The 15,728-nt window shown below is 40.9% G+C and overlaps 3 protein-coding genes and 1 long non-coding RNA gene across 5 annotated transcripts; 2 read left to right on the top strand and 2 right to left on the bottom strand.

Moving 5' to 3' along the window:
• The first annotated feature begins 995 nt into the window (after positions 1-995).
• On the top strand, positions 996-5,119 carry tmem43 (transmembrane protein 43). The gene is made up of 12 exons (XM_019880912.1): positions 996-1,125; positions 1,708-1,848; positions 2,067-2,201; positions 2,495-2,589; positions 2,705-2,754; positions 2,998-3,067; positions 3,136-3,206; positions 3,315-3,442; positions 3,533-3,583; positions 3,762-3,863; positions 3,938-4,055; positions 4,519-5,119. The coding sequence occupies exons 1-12, from the start codon at positions 1,108-1,110 to the stop codon at positions 4,719-4,721; spliced, it is 1,182 nt and encodes a 393-aa protein (XP_019736471.1). The 5' UTR covers positions 996-1,107; the 3' UTR covers positions 4,722-5,119.
• A 111-nt stretch (positions 5,120-5,230) lies between these two features.
• On the bottom strand, positions 5,231-8,968 carry LOC109522387 (rho-related GTP-binding protein RhoA-B). Its single transcript, XM_019880916.1, has 5 exons — positions 8,836-8,968; positions 7,667-7,824; positions 6,382-6,502; positions 6,169-6,299; positions 5,231-5,946 (listed from the first exon to the last, which is right to left on the bottom strand). Exons 2-5 carry the CDS (start codon positions 7,820-7,822, stop codon positions 5,773-5,775), a joined length of 582 nt encoding a protein of 193 aa, XP_019736475.1. The 5' UTR covers positions 7,823-7,824; positions 8,836-8,968; the 3' UTR covers positions 5,231-5,772.
• Positions 8,969-10,067: 1,099 nt separating this feature from the next.
• LOC109522389 (uncharacterized) lies at positions 10,068-10,914 on the top strand. The gene is made up of 2 exons (XR_002169560.1): positions 10,068-10,735; positions 10,804-10,914. It is a non-coding gene; the product is annotated as an uncharacterized LOC109522389 (long non-coding RNA).
• Positions 10,833-13,913, bottom strand: cishb (cytokine inducible SH2-containing protein b). Of its 2 annotated transcripts, none has more exons than XM_019880914.1 (3): positions 13,741-13,913; positions 13,123-13,272; positions 10,833-11,531 (listed from the first exon to the last, which is right to left on the bottom strand). In XM_019880914.1, the coding sequence occupies exons 2-3, from the start codon at positions 13,256-13,258 to the stop codon at positions 11,011-11,013; spliced, it is 657 nt and encodes a 218-aa protein (XP_019736473.1). In that variant the 5' UTR covers positions 13,259-13,272; positions 13,741-13,913; the 3' UTR covers positions 10,833-11,010. The 2 variants fall into 2 exon arrangements, with proteins under 2 accessions (XP_019736473.1, XP_019736474.1); XM_019880915.1 differs by having other exon boundaries at positions 13,123-13,260.
• Positions 13,914-15,728: the final 1,815 nt, after the last annotated feature.

Raw genomic sequence — 15,728 nt, 5'->3', positions numbered from 1 at the left:
CACTCTCTCCTCCGCAGTAAGCATTCTTGTCAATATGAAGGACTTTTTTGCCATTTAGTGACAATAAACCTGAAAGGACACATTCCTGCGAGAGGCAGGCCGCGGACAAAATAAGTCAAATGATGCACTCATGGTTAAAACTTGGATTATTGCACATTGAGGTACTGTATGTATTTCCATTGTCACGGTCTGATGCATATTTAACATCTCCAGTTCACAAAACTCCAGGACTTTACCTCCTCTTACAGCTCAAGTTGAAACATAAAATAATCCATGTTGAAACTTACAAACTGACCCCATGTATTTACATAATCAAACAGAAAATTCTCCTACCTTCAGCCCAGTTCCAAGCACTATAATGTCATACTCCTGCATCTTAACAGTCTCACTCGTTCTGACTGAATGATATCAGGATGCTCAGTGGCGGTAATTGCTTTGGAGTAATCTGCTTACATGTGGCACATCCATGTATGAATGTGTGTGCATGTGTGTGTGTGTGTGTGTCTGTGTGTATGTGTCTGGGTGTTTTGAAAGGCGCTTATAAATGAAATGCATTATTATTATTATTATTATTATTATTATTATTATTATTAATAATAACCGTTTTCTAAATTTAATTTAACTCTTTGATAAATTAAAATCAAGTTTCGGACCTCATCACAGTGCAGAAACAGCTCTAATTAAAATGAGAAATGATTGAACGATGCAAGGAAGGTGCTGTTGGTGCTTGTCTTATCCGATCTCAGTGCAGCTTTTGATCCAGTTCATCATGAGAACTGCTGAACAGACCAGAAACTTAAATTGAACAGTCTAAAATGGTGCGGGTCCTACTTGGAGGAAAGAGTTATTTTTGTGACCCCTGGAAATTTCAAAGCTGATCGAATGGCCGTGACTTGCACTGCAGAACATCACCGACTCTTGGGGTCTGGTTGAAGCGTTCTACGAACCCAGTCCGCTGGATGGCGCTAATCCGTTTGCTGGTTTCCAAACGTGCTTAAAATAAAGCAAGAAGAAGCAGCAGTGAAATGATGTCATTGATAGTTGAAGTTTGTTTCCTCTGGTTGTTTCGTGATCATCCCTATCTTTTTTTTCTAGACTGTTACTAAAATGTCTTCGGCGACGACAGTAAGTTGTTCAAATACAAACTGTGATTCACTTTATTTATCGAAAAACGACAGTTGAGTTTACCATGTTGTATTTGCTTTTTGTCAACATACGAGCTTGCTGCTTGCATGCCTAATAGAAGACGTATCAATGTATGACGCAAGCAAGTGTAATTAAGAAACTGCATTGCCGTAAATATGCCCCCGATAAACACACATTTTGTTTCATGTCACTTGCGAGGGAGCTTAAGGGTCAATATTTTAGCTGTACATATTTCTTCTTTCTGGCGCTTTGTGCTTTAGTTTGTCTCGAGATTCAGGATTTTTCTGGATACGTAATAGTAATGTAGCCTATACACTTGCCCTGACACAAATCGAGAGAAATTGTTTTTTGTTGCATGAAAAACATATGGAGCAAACATGGTTTTGGCAAAGGTTCACTAAGAATCCAAGCTGTCTTCTTTTTCAATGCATAACGTGCGAAATGAATTTTATAGAGTGCAAACTGTCTTTAATCTACAATTTTAGTCCGTTTAATCTGGAGTCATCTTTTTGACTCATCGTAGTTCTTCATTTAGAGTGGCGTTGACATAGTGTGTTTCAGTTTTCAGGTAAAGACTCACACAAGCATGTAAGGACAAAGACCAACCCAGGATTTTTGCAACGATTAAGTGACACGGCAGGAGGAACGTTTGTTGGCGTTGGACTGTTTTTCCTTTCCATATATATTCTCTTCACCAATGAGGTGAGAATCACACATGGTTGAGAATACCAGATTTGCTTTGGGTGTATCTCAGCGTATTTGTGGTTTGTACGTTTACCAAGCAGCCTGGAGTTGAATGACCAGTCTCCCGGTGTACCCCACCTCTTGCCTAACCTGCTATCCTAATGAGTACAAGCTCGAGGAAATGGATAGATGTGCTTTGCATTATTATGGTAAACACTGTTTCTTCCTCCTTTCAGGGACGGGCTGTGCAGACTGCGTCCTCCCTGAATGAAGGGCTCGCTCAAGTCGTGTCGCTGGACACTTTTGCCAGCCTCGACCCGCAGAACGACAACAGCTTGGTTCATTTGTCTGCACCTTTGCGTCCCTCAAAGGTAGACCTGACTCCATCACTCTTCATTATTATTACTATTAAAACTCCCAACATCAGTTAGGCCAGTCATTCTTACAATGAGGTACAAGTCGAGTATATTAAATGCACTCTAAAATGAATACCTCTCGATCACTTTAAAAAAAAAAAAAAAAAAGCATTATTTCCTCTGTAAAGGCAAATCCATCAATGGTGTTGTCATTAGCTTGTGTAGTGGTAAAGTGGCAACATAAATGGTGCGTGTGTTTTTATTATGTAATTTATTGTGTGTGCGTGTGTGTGTATTTTCATGCGCAGCCTTTACATGATCCCAACTACAGAGTAGCTGTGGAGGCTGTCAAGTTAAAGAGGCAGGTGGAGATGTATCAGTGGGTGGAGTACCAGGAGAGCAAGTGAGTGTTGTTAACACGTTTGGCAGGGTGAGGCCTCAACATAAAAAAAAAATAATAATAATAATCTTCAATCTAGATGAGTAATCCAAATTCTTCCTTGTATGATTCATTTCAGAGACTACGAAGAGAATGGCAGTACCAAAACCGAGACCACATACACCTACAGTAAGTAGCCGGAAATACAGTTATGTGCAGAAATATTTGGATGATAATAATTCGTTTTTATGATGTAGCTTTTATACACCACCACAGTGGAGTTGATGTAAAACAATTAGAATATGATTATAAGTGTAAGGTTTCACAAAAATATTGCATTTATGCACAGTTCATCCTGGAAACCCACTGTGGTGCTGCATGAAGGAAACATTGTCCATATACTTTTGGACCTAAGCCATTTCTTTTCCATAGACACGGAGTGGAAAGCAGAGCTGATCAACAGTCGCAATTTTGATCGAGAAATTGGTCACCAGAACCCAAGGTGCTTCAGTCTTACGTCGCAAATATTTCATATCACAAGAGAAATGTAACCAAATATTTTCTTTTCAGTGCCATGGCGGTGGAGAGCGTGACAGTTGTGGCTCCTCAGGTGCAAGTGGGACCTTTCACTCTGTCGAATGGTAATCCGTAAGAACCAGGTGGCATCAACACAGCGCTGAAATACAACTAGGATTATTGCACCACATGTGTCACATGATGATGACTCATAGACGTTTGCTCCTCCCCAGGACTGGTGGAACAGATTAATAACTTCCGGACACTGAGCCTGAAGGATTTGACGGCCTCCGACTCGGACCCTTTCCTTACCATCCGTGACGATTATTTCTATCATACTCAGCAGCCACAGAGGCCAGAGGTGAGCGAGTGCCTTGATGACAGCATCTGGCAAATGCTGTTTGCGTACTATTTCCTTTATGTCTATTTTTTTGTTTGTACCCTTTGGAAGGTTGGAGATGTCCGCGTGAGATTTTCCTTCGCCGGACTCAGTGGTGAAACTGTGAGTTCTGAACATGTGAACTAGTCAAAATGAAAAGTAATTTTATTTGAGTTCCCATTTTTTATTGGTTTGAATGAGAAGGATATTTTTATTTGAATATTCCAACAAATATGGCCATGTGGCCTGGCCAACCTCAATAAATTGACCTTGCCATCATTGAAATTTTTTTTCCCTTCAGGTTAGCATTGTTGCCAAGCAGAGTGGAGAGCAGCTTTTGCCCTTCAAAACCAAGTCAGGAGACGTTCTTGAGATCTTGTATCTGGAGGAGCTCTCAGCAGAGGTTTGGCGGACATTTTATTTTACTTTTTTTGCATGTCAAAATAACTTGTGACGTGTTCTGCTTGTGACGTGCAGGAAGTGTTTGCGAGAGAGCAGCAGCATAACAGCATGAAGACGTGGGGACTCCGAGCTGCGGGATGGGCCCTCATGTTTCTCGCCATTCAGCTGACCATGCGCATCATCTACACACTGGGTAAACACCCGCTCACACAATATTTTTGGGTTTGGCAATCCTCTAAATTTAGTCATGGTTTAGATCCCTTCCCCCCCCCCCCCCCCCCCCCCCCCCAAATCATGATCATAAAAACATCCTTGCAGCCCGGTGGTCCAATGGTGAGTGTGTCAACCTCACAGTGCAGAGGTTCTGGGTTCAAATTCAGCTCAGGCCTCCCTGTGTGGAGTTTGATTGTTCTCACTGGGCCTGCGTGGGTTTTCTCCGGGTACTCTGGGTTCCTCCCACATTCCAAAAAACATGCATGGCAGGCTGATTAAACTCTAAATTGTCCCTAGGTGTGAGTGTGAGCGTGGACATTTCTCGTCAAACTCCACAATTGAACCCTGCACCGTAACTTTTTAAAAATTTATTGTCTGTTTTTTTTTTCCAAGTTGGATTTAAAATATAGCACTGATGTATTTCTCTACTTGTGCGCCCACAGTGGGCTGGGTTCCTCTCCTGAGGGACCTCGTTTCTGTGGGGCTGAAGATCTTCGCCTTGTGCGTGTCCGCCTCACTCTCTCTCCTCACCATCGCAGCGGGGTGGTTCTTTAATCGACCCCTGATGGCGATTGCTTTGGGGGCTTTAGCTCTTCTTCCCGTGCTTCTCGCACGCGCGCGACTCCCAGCCAAAAAGCATCTGTGACTTAAGAAACTGGATGTGAAGCTCACCGGAGCGGCGAGGCAGTTCTGGGTGCCTCAGAGTGACTCTCCACAGCAGGATAAAATCTGCAATTTACACAAACATCCTCATTTGCAGTATTTTAAGACAAGTAAAATTGATGTATTGCACTGACTTGTTGCTAATGTAGTCCTGCAGTTGGACATCAGCTGTTGTAGAGGCATGTTTTATTTTTCATGCATCGTTTTGTCCTTTATATTTTTTCATACGCCACTGATGCCTAATCTCTGAAACTGTTGAGTTACCAGTGCCCCCTCGCCCCCCAAAAAAATACCCAGACCATCGTACGTACAACAGATCTGTTATGTGTTGGGTTCTACCGGTACTTGAAGATTAAAAAAACAACAACAAGGCTCACAGCAGAATATCTCTTGTGCAACTTATTTGTGTTCAACGTGCAACAAAGTGTATGCTTATCTTTCAAAAATCCTCATCAATTTTTTGGGATCAAAGCAGCACATGACATCAGTGGCTAGAAGCAAGATTCTTACAAAGTAATTTATTACACAAAACACTAAGTTTCCATTTTGCGTGTTAACAAAAATTGAGTTTCCAGTCTCATATCGTGCACGTTGTCACGATGCACACGAGGATTCGTCAATGGAGCACACCAAAACAAACGTTGACTCGGCGTGTGCGTTAGTTTGTCGAAGTCACAGTGATCAGGTACTTTTACCCTAGTTGACTGTGGAAACATTCGTCGGGTCAGCAGGCAGGGCTTCAGCACTGGACTGTAGTTGGCAGGTTTGCTGACTTCTCATGACACTACATGCTGATAGAGGAGGTTTTATTATGGCTGATTGACTGATGCTTTAGTAGAAAAAAAAAGGACTTCCAATACTGACAGAACCTATTTCAGCTTAATACATAAAACAAGTAAAAGCGTTGCACCTTTTGTAAAAACTGGTGAGAACAGTCTTTTGCGTGGGTGTATTTTTTGGGGGCAAGGGGGTGGGATTTGACCCTCTGCTTCTTTTTTTCCCCCAAACAGGAAGCAGTCCCATGCCACCCGTTTTCACAGGACGGTGCATCTATTGCTCTTCTTTCCCCGCCGGGCCTGTAATGCCGCCCTGGTGGCCATTTCAAATACTTCCCTCACGCCATCCTTTGTTTTGGCTGAGCACTCCATGTATCCAAAGGCACAGATCCTGTTGGCCATGTCCCGTGCATCCTCCTGCTTCACGGGTTCCTAGGAGGGAGGAAAAAAAAAAAAAAAAGACGCATGGGTTATGAAACATCTACACAGTTTAAAGAATAAAGCTGGTAATAAATCTTTTTTTTTTTTCCACGAGCTCTGTCAAAATATCGTTGCCAAGGAAAAAGGAATCTTCCACGACGTGGCATAATCATTTGACCTTGGTGGAAATCTGCACTCTACATAGTTGCCGCTCCACTTTCACGCAACGTTTACCTGCTTCATTTTGGCAAGCTCCCTGCGGGTGTGCTCATCGTTGCGCAGGTCCTTTTTGTTTCCCACCAGGATAATGGGGACGTTGGGGCAAAAGTGTTTCACCTCTGGAGTCCACTTCTCCGGGATGTTCTCTGAAAACGACACAACACGTGATCCAGTATATGACTGTGTGAACTAATAAACCTGAGAGCGTTTGCACCATGAGCAGCTCACCGAGACTGTCAGGACTGTCGATGGAGAAGCACATAAGAATGACATCGGTGTCTGGATATGAGAGTGGGCGCAGGCGGTCGTAGTCTTCTTGACCTGCTGTGTCCCACAGCGCTAACTCCACCTGCCAACGCAATCCCAAATTATCGACGTGGGAACTTTTGACAAAAATCCCTTTTGATGTTTTAGTACGAAAACTGTGTACAAGGCATAGGCATTTAAAAAAAGACCATTCAGAAATCTGTGTGTTATTGGTTGTTGATTAATCGTGTCTTGAAAAAAAAAACAATGTACACAATTTAGTGGTCTCAAAGAGAATTTGACATCAACTATGTTAAATTAAGATTTATCCTAGCTGTGGCTCAAAGCCTCTGGGCAGCATTATTCTACTCAATTTTGCACCGGCATCCAAACGGGAGTTAAAAACAATCAGAGGGAGTCCTCCATTCATCCCCCCTCCCCCATTGCCAGCCAAGGAAATGTAGTCAAATTCTCTGGATTACACAGAATGTTCTTAAGCAACTTCCATGAAACTATGTAAACATTTCCTCTCTTTATTATACATTTTCCTTGATGAAGCACAGACTTGGAGAATGTCTGCCCTCTAATGAGTGCCATTGTAGTTAATGTTGGGGTACTGAACAATAGGTAGTTTTTTTTTTTTAATCAGAAAAATAAAGGTCTTAAAATCTTTCCTTGCTGGTGTAAAAAAGTCAGAGTCATTGCTTATAAAGAAGCCAAATTTAAGTTTTTTAAAAAAGTTTTAAAGCTACTTCAAATTTATTATTGGGAAATATGGACACATTTTAATCACAGCATGAATTTTTATTACATCATTTGACATTTGAATATCGGACTACCTATCTGCCCTAACAAAAAAGTATATTTTAATCAAAATTCCAACAAAATATTCAAACGTATACAGATTTTATACCTCATTTCACAAAGCTTCACAAATGTTCAACATGCGAACATAAGTCACAAACATGCAACTGAGACTGATGTGTCTGCTAACGTCTCCTTTATACTTGTTTCTATACATCCTGTTAAATGTTTCGATCTCCTGAGCGAGAATTGGCTATGTTATTCAGCTATGAAAGGACATTACGTGTATTTTAAATGGAACCCACCTTGTGTAGTGTATTTGTTTTGAAGACACCATACTGGAAAAAATACTGTATTTGTGTATGCAGTCTAATTCATCAAAATTCTTGTTTGTTGTGTCTGTGGCATTTTTAAATGCCTCAACAAAAGGGTCTCAAGAAGAAAAGAGTGAAAGGCTCCATACCTGTTTGCTGTCCACTTCGATATCCGCCACATAGTTCTCAAAAACGGTGGGCACGTAGACCTCAGGAAACTGGTCCTTGCTGAACACAATCAGCAGGCATGTCTTGCCGCACGCGCCATCTCCCACTATGACCAGCTTTTTTCTGATTGCCGCCATAGCTGCAGGTGAGAGGCAGGGGAACAGGTTGTGGAGGTGTCACTAAAGCAAAAGCATTAGCATCCAAGTCTCTGTTTTGCTTGATATTTTTGTTTACACAAAAAGCTATTTTTCTCCAGGTTTTGGGCAAAGTGGCTGCATTTCTTAAAACTTAACAATGTTCTACGACTGATTACTAGAGAATGAAAAATTGTCGAATCAAACCTTTTTTTTCAGGTGAAAGATGTTTATTTTTTTTATTTGGTAGATTTGTAAATATCAATATAGAGTAGGATTTTCTGTAGGTCTTGTGTGTGTGTGTGTGTGGGGGGGGGGATCACTGAAAACGGCTGGCTTTGAATGATTAGCTTTCTTTTGGTAAACATCAACACCACAAGTGTTCACAACATGGTAGCGAGACGTTTAAAAGTCGTAGGGTTGTTAACAGTCATGCTCTGTTGGCTTTAGATGTAATTCAAGCCATCTTCCATCATCGTTTCCTCTTATTCACCTTGCCCACAGCTATCTTGGGACACTTCATTTGACGTTCATTAGACCCCAAATCACATTTAGAAGCACTACTGGTGTAAGTTAAAGGTATGAGTCAATGAATATCGTTGGCGTTCAATTGCCTTTTGGGATGACGGTGGGCCCTATTTGACCAAAGGAGGAAGTTGTTGTTATGTTTACTAAAGGATCGACGCCAGCGCCATCAGAGTTAGCCGGAGAGAAGACAAACAAGCTTACATTTCTTTTTTAATCTGTGTAATGAAAGGAACAACATCCTTGAAATAATGTTCCCGCAAAAAACAAATTTAAAAAAAATCACATTTCTCAGTGCAAGAGCAGTTCGCTGGTCTTAGCTTAGCATAACGGAAGTCAATGCGACTTAATGGGTCCGTTACTCGGCTAACATTAGCCGAGTAACGGGCAGAAAATGCAACTTGACGCAACATCGTCGAAGCGGACCCGTAACATGACATCAATCTGAAAAAAAACTAGCAGCGATTGATTTCGAGTTGGACCGTGCTTACCCAGTGATTGTTTGCCAATATTTCCAAAAGATTTTCAAGTTGTGCTTTGTTGGCCTCCGTCGCTGAGTGCGCAGCTGGAGGATGAAGGGAAGGGAAGTGCGGTGAGGCGGTGGGGAGGGGAAAGCACACCACACGATGGTCTGCCCACACAAATCGCTTCGGCTTTACAGAATTTTTCACTTGCTGTCACAATATCAGTTCAAAACGGTTTTCCTTTATTACTGTGTAGATTCGCAGTCATCCGGCTCGTGATAATCTGCAAAGGTTGTTGAATGAGTCAACTGGGCTTTTCCTGTTAGCTGAATTTGTTGTGTTTTCTTGTTTTCTTAAAACGTTTAAAAATGATTTAGAGAACTATGCGCTCTATTCGGCAAACGAAATAACACCCATATACATTTGTGAATAGCTGTGGTTTAAACCAGTGACTCTCAAAGTGCGGCACAAGTACCGCTGGTGCAGGGATGGGCAATTTAAATGCTGGAGGGTGACACTATTTTTTTATCAGTGCTATTGGGGGGCCACGCACTTCCTAACCAGATGTATGACAAAAATGCTTTTTTTAAAATATGATCAAAATGTGTGCATCCGTACAAAATATGTGCTCTTAATATAGTTCCATTTTTTGAGAATATTTTTTTACATCCATCTACGATCCTAACCCAACTACAAAGGTTTGAAGCAAACGACAAAATACGTCTTTATTTCTATAATGCTTTCACAACCGCTGCAGCCTAACAAAGCGCTTTCCCGAACATTTAACATTAAATAACAATAACACAACAGGACACATAATAGAATAACAACATCTTGTCATTTTTTTTATTGCAAAGGGGTCTCGCATTAAAATTACCATTCAAGGATGGCAAAAAACAACAAGCCAAAATTAAAGTTAAAGAGCTCATTTCGTACATTTTTGTTCACAAAAAAATCATTTCACGCAAATTTGTAATATTACTGAGGTACATGTTGGTCCTGTATATCATTCAAAATCCGCAAAAAAAAAAAAAAAAAAAATAAATTAAGCCTACTTACATTGGTGTAGCGCAGTATAAGACCCAGTCTAAGTCCAACTAAAATATGTCTGCCATCTAGTGGTGTTTGGTTACATTCAAATATATTTGCAGATCTTTTTTTGTGATTCGAGAATGGCTTCAGCTCTCTCCTGGCCAATTTGCTCCTGGCACATACATTTTTTTGTTTTGCGATGGCAAATTGACCACTAAAAAAGATAGTTGAATACTGTGAAATGTGTTCCCTCTATAAAAACGATTCGATATTGTATATATATTTTTTTCAACCTATGGGAATTGCTTGCAAAACTGGCCTTAAAGGGAAAAACCTCCTGTATTTAGTTTAGGCACTTGTTTTTTGTTTGGGCTGACTCAGGTCATGGCTTGTTCACAGCTGGTGAAGCAATTTGCTTATAACTACCGCTCACTAATCCCGATAAGAGGCTTTCTCAGAACTGCTTGGTTTTGCACTTGGAAAGCGAACACAAATACATCAGTAGTTTCCTCACACTTAGCTGCAGTTCAGCAGCAGGCGTGAAAAAGAAAAACGTGTGTCACAGATCCCGACTACTAGGAAATCACAGTGATGTCCACATGATGACTTCGGGTTTGTGTTTGTTTCATGTCCGCTGCTAGTTTCAGTTATTAGACTCTTAGTTATGATTAAGGACTGAATTCTAACTCATTTTTAAAATGTAAAAAAAAAAAAAAAATTGAGTGAGGTAATCTTTCTTTGTGAACGGTCTTTTATTTTCTTAAGAAAAGGTGAGATTTCCATTTTCCTCAGGAAATCGCTTACATGTATGAATACAATATCTCCTTTATTTCCTTGTCAAAAAGGCAAAGGACAAAAACTGTACAGTATGTTGTATCATTTTGGACTATTCCCAGTCCCCAAAACAGAATTCCACATGCAGATCAAAGTGTTTTACCGTGTTTCAAGTCGCGTAATCTTTAGGCCATTGATAGTCGGAACATTTTTTTTGGACAAACATAAGCCTGGCGATGATGAAAATAGAAGTCTTGTGTATCATCATGAAAGAAGACTATTGTGGAGGACAACAGTAGTTGGACATACTTTTTCATGAGCAGATTATTACAACGATCTCTCAACACCTGCGAGTTGTGACCCCGCCCATATCCCTATCGCAGCCTCCTGTGACCCTCATATGTGAAAAGGGTAATCGTGCAAGTAGTCCAAGAGAGGCTTTGGGAGGGGCAGTTGGTCAAGGCAGTTTGCATTTCTGTTGATGGCGAGGCGCGCCAGGTGCTGTAAGCGAGGGAAAGTCTCCGGCCTGTGAAGGGGACGTAACAGCTTCAGAATCACACCGCTGTCCTTGGCGAGGGGCGGGGAGTGGACATGATTGGGTTTTATTTTGGAGAGTCGACCATCCTCGGTCGACGTCGCCGGGCCATGTGGCGTGTGTGCCGAGCCAATGTAGCGCTGGATGAGACTGATGACGTCAGGGAAGGACTGCAAGTGAGGCAGTTCAGGACTGAGGGAGTCCAGCCAGAAAGAACCCCTCTTGTACTGTATTCGGACGCTGGTCGGTCCGCAGTGGGTCATCACCGACAGCGCCACCATGTACTGAGGGTGACTGCTGTCCCGCACCAGGAACGTGCCTTCAGACTTTGCCAGGAGTTTGTCCCGAGCCTGACTCGCCGAGATGGAACCCCAGTACCAGCCTGCAATGAATGACAAGGTTGCATTTAAAAGCAAACCTTTAATCGCCAGTCGGATTGGTAATCGTAATGCCATGCTTTCTGGTCTCGCCAAAATCTGATCAGAATGTGGCTGCCCCTGTAATTCAGGATCACTCTTAAAGACCCTATAAAGTGACTTCAGAGATTTCAAGATAACTGCTGAAAACATGTGCAAATTGTATGCACGAGTTTGATTTATTCTGTGATCATGCAGGTAAAGGAAAATCCTCATATTTCAAATTCTCCTTTGAAAGGACTGAAAATGCCATTCATCGGTTTCAGCCTCCCCAAAAATTAAGCAAAAAGTCATGTTTTTCTGTCTGGAAAAAAATAACACTCTTTAATATTAATTACCGTACACTTACATATGGAGAAGTGACGCATTTTAAAAGAATCAAATAAAGCAGTCAGGGATGCACTGGCCATCTGTCATAGAAGGCAGATGGCCGGTGGGCAAGTGTCTTTTTTCTTTTTCTCCTCCATTTTACCTCAAGAGACCATCCCACCATTACACCATTTACAATACAAACAGCAAAGCTAACCAGTCAATATTGATGGCAGAGCTACATGGTAGCCAGCAGTAGTCTGGAGTCATGTCTGAATATGCATTTTTTTTATAAGAATGTGTCCTTAGAGTAGAATATTTGATACTTGTAGCGAATTAGATATTGATTTCACACCATATCAGGCAAACAACATGGCTGAGAAGTCGTTTATCATACCATCCACAGTCAAGGTTTCATGAAATACAATACACACATTCATAGCCTTGCTCAACACATTCATAATACAAGGTTGAACAAACCTAAGTATAGGGTTGCGAGGTTTCGAACATTTGTTGGCGCAGGCGCGCACCTACACGAGACACATACACGTGCACGGATGCTATTTCTTTCAATTCATTCAAATTTAGCAGGCTTGTGTTTACTGTTTTTGACGCATCTGTGATGCGTCAAATTTACAAGACATTTTGACTCTCACTATGAGGCTCTTTAACTGTTTTTTAAGTGTCTTGATGGTCTGGGGGTGGGACCTTCTTCTCTTTCAGGGCTGCTTTGAAACTATGAACCCTCATTGGCCCTGCAGTCCTCCAGCTCTAAAGTCAAGACACACATTCATCATCATAATTTTATGGCACCAGTCTGTGGGAAAGGTCTACCGAAGCACCTCCGGGCTTTAATTGCTTTTTTCGTTTTTTTTTTGGAGCAGCTAAAACACACCTTCTAAAACTAATATTGAATTATTGTATTTGATTACTTTGACTGGGCCGAACGATATGTTAACAAAGGGGGTAGGATGGTAAAATAGTGGTTATCTTGTCTTCCTAACAGTCGAGAGGTCCAAAGTTTAAATCTCTATGTGAGGTTTGTGTGTTCTCCAGGTGCTCGAGCTTCGTCCCACATTTCAAAAACTTGCATGTAGGTTCATAGCGGATTTAATTGTACATGTACGTTTACTCTTAACAGTACTCCTTTTAGTGTTCCAACTGCAGGTTATATTACTTAAAATGCTGCGTGCACTCTAAATGATTAATTTATGATACAAATAGAGTTAGAGCTAATGCCAGAAGTACCTGAGGTTTGTAAATACTGGAAGGTGGCGGCGATGCAGGACAGATCCTCATCTCTATCGGAGGGGGTCTGGGGTGGATGTGGGCAGAATGGATCCGGGTCCACATGATGGCTCGTGGTCACAGCCGGGGCAACCATGTCTGACAGGACACCCGTACGTGTTATCAGAGATTATTTGGTTTGCTGGAGGAAAATTATTCAATTTCACTTTACTGCAAGTTATGTATATTTGTACATCTATTCCAGCGACGTATAGTGACAGACAGAGCAATTAAATGCTCTTCTGCTATCCTACAATTCACATGTGCATCGACTTTTTGTGACATTTTTGTTTGACGGTGTGCCGTGAGGTTTTTAATCACGTAAAATATGTGTCTCGGTTCAATAAAAGTTCGCAAACTGTGACACCAACCTCACGTGAGTCGTGAAAGTGTTCAATGATTTAAAGGACCCGCGTTAGCACCACAAACGCAATCAAGAACAGAAACTACACAGATAAACAAGAAACCCACCACAGAATATAATAACAAAGGTCCGCGTTTCACAATCCCGTCAATAAAACACGAGTGTATGGTTGAATACGTATAAGAAACATCTTTAAAATTTGTTTAAAGTCTCACCTTTCACCACGATTAATCATAAAGTTTGAAGAGACAATCCCGAGAAATCGCTCCTCTGGATCCTAATGCACTCAAGGTCGGACCCAGAAAGCAAGTGTGTTCGCGTCAAGCTGGCAGACGTTCGAGGAATTCTGTTTGCCAGAAAAGGTTTGCGTTTCAGTGCGTTTACAATCGATTTGATGCAACGCTGCTCTACCTACACTTCCAGCGCACTTCAAAATAAAACATTGATACCGTGTTGTTGTTTTTTTCGCCCCGCAATAAATGGGACGCACCTTTTAGTGTTTTATTTTTTTTTATCGCGTGACAAATTATCGGAGCTGTCAACATAGTTTAATAACTAAACTCAGTTAAAAATGAAAGCAGTCTGGTCCAGGAAAATATCTTCCATGCCAAGATCTGAAAAACCGTAAGCATGCATTAAAATTCAGTTCCAAATACAGTATATTTGTCTGACTGTCAACATACAGTATTTCAACTTCATCTTTTCATCATTAGGGTCACAGGAGCGCGGCACACAACCTTTGACACCTATGTACAATTTTGCAAGAGCGCAAGACAAGGCATTTATTTACACGAAATTAGGACTTGGGCTTGCTTCAAACGCAACATCTTGAGGATCTTCAATTGGAAAACCTCAACTGTTTTCCTGTCAGGTTACGGCTTTATTTTGAAAGGATGACATAACAGTACCGATGTTTGTGAGTTTTAACTTGATAATATTGTATATAATGCACTTTTTAATATTAATTATTGGGATTTCATTCACATATCAAGTATGACCCACACCAATAATGTCACATGAGCCACAACCTATTTTAAAAAATATATATAAACATATTGTAAATCAAAATATTTTCTTAATGTGATGAAACGATTCAATATTCCCAGAAAAATCCGTGTTTATGTTTTCTGCGTATTATCTTGAGCAGGTCAGAAATTGGTTTGTTGTCATATGATCCAGTGAATGGGTCAGGCAGTTTCCAACCGTGGTGCCATTATAGTTTCTGGGTAGAGAGCCTTCTTAGAATATACTGTACACACATACACACACGATCGCGCGGACACTCACACAGAGCGAGACAGAACAACTTTGAAATAAGTTATTCAGAGACTCGACATAATGGAGATTTTTATCCCCAGAAATACACCGATGCGGAGAAGGATAACAAACATTTTATTGTAAAGAGCATCCTTGCAAAACTGCAGTGTGACTGAAACAAGAACGTCCACTAACTGTGTTCAGTCATGGAGACCTGACTACAAGTTCAAACAGGACAACCATTAGTCATACAACACTTCAAAGCCATTCCTGCCATCACCAAAATATGAATCATTGATGAAGAAAACAAAGCAATGTATTCAAACCTTCCTTTTTAATTTTATACGAACAGTTGGGTTTCTGTGTAATTAAAGTATAGCGGAACCAATAATCCGTTTTAGCCATCCCTCCAAAAAAAAAAAAAAAAAACAACAAAAAATGTTGTGCTACTCTATAAAATAGCACTCCATAATATTGTACTTTATGAAAACGTACAGTAATTATCTAGTTTTTTTTGGTCACACTGTATCAACTGAATGGCCGTTGTGTTGGTCTTCCAGGTGCACCCACAGTGACTACGCAGGGGCATATAAGACAGACAGAGAGATATACTGCTCATCTCAACTCCAATAAGATCACCGGTACAGCACAAATACTGGTCGTTCTTCGCAGACGATAAAGAATACATAAGATGTAATTGACTTTATTTTCTGCTTTTTGACAGTTAGCTTCAACCCGGAGTATCAATAAACAGTTTAAAGCCTCTTTTTTTGAATAACCGTTCATTATTTGCCAAAGTGATTCTTATGTTGATGTGAGTTGAGTTCACTGTGACCATGCAGGGCTTGGATCTCAAGTCTGCGCTTGCAAGCAAAAAAAAAAAAAAAAAAAAAAAAAAATCGGCTGAACAAAGGCTAGGATCTCGACAAACTTGCATGTCAAGTCA

Source organism: Hippocampus comes, unplaced genomic scaffold (genome assembly GCF_001891065.2).
Source record: "Hippocampus comes isolate QL1 unplaced genomic scaffold, H_comes_QL1_v1.1 scaffold68, whole genome shotgun sequence".
In the NCBI taxonomy this organism is placed as follows: domain Eukaryota; kingdom Metazoa; phylum Chordata; class Actinopteri; order Syngnathiformes; family Syngnathidae; genus Hippocampus; species Hippocampus comes.
The sequence above is the reverse complement of the archived record's forward strand: the minus strand, read 5'-3'. Positions and strand labels throughout refer to the sequence as shown.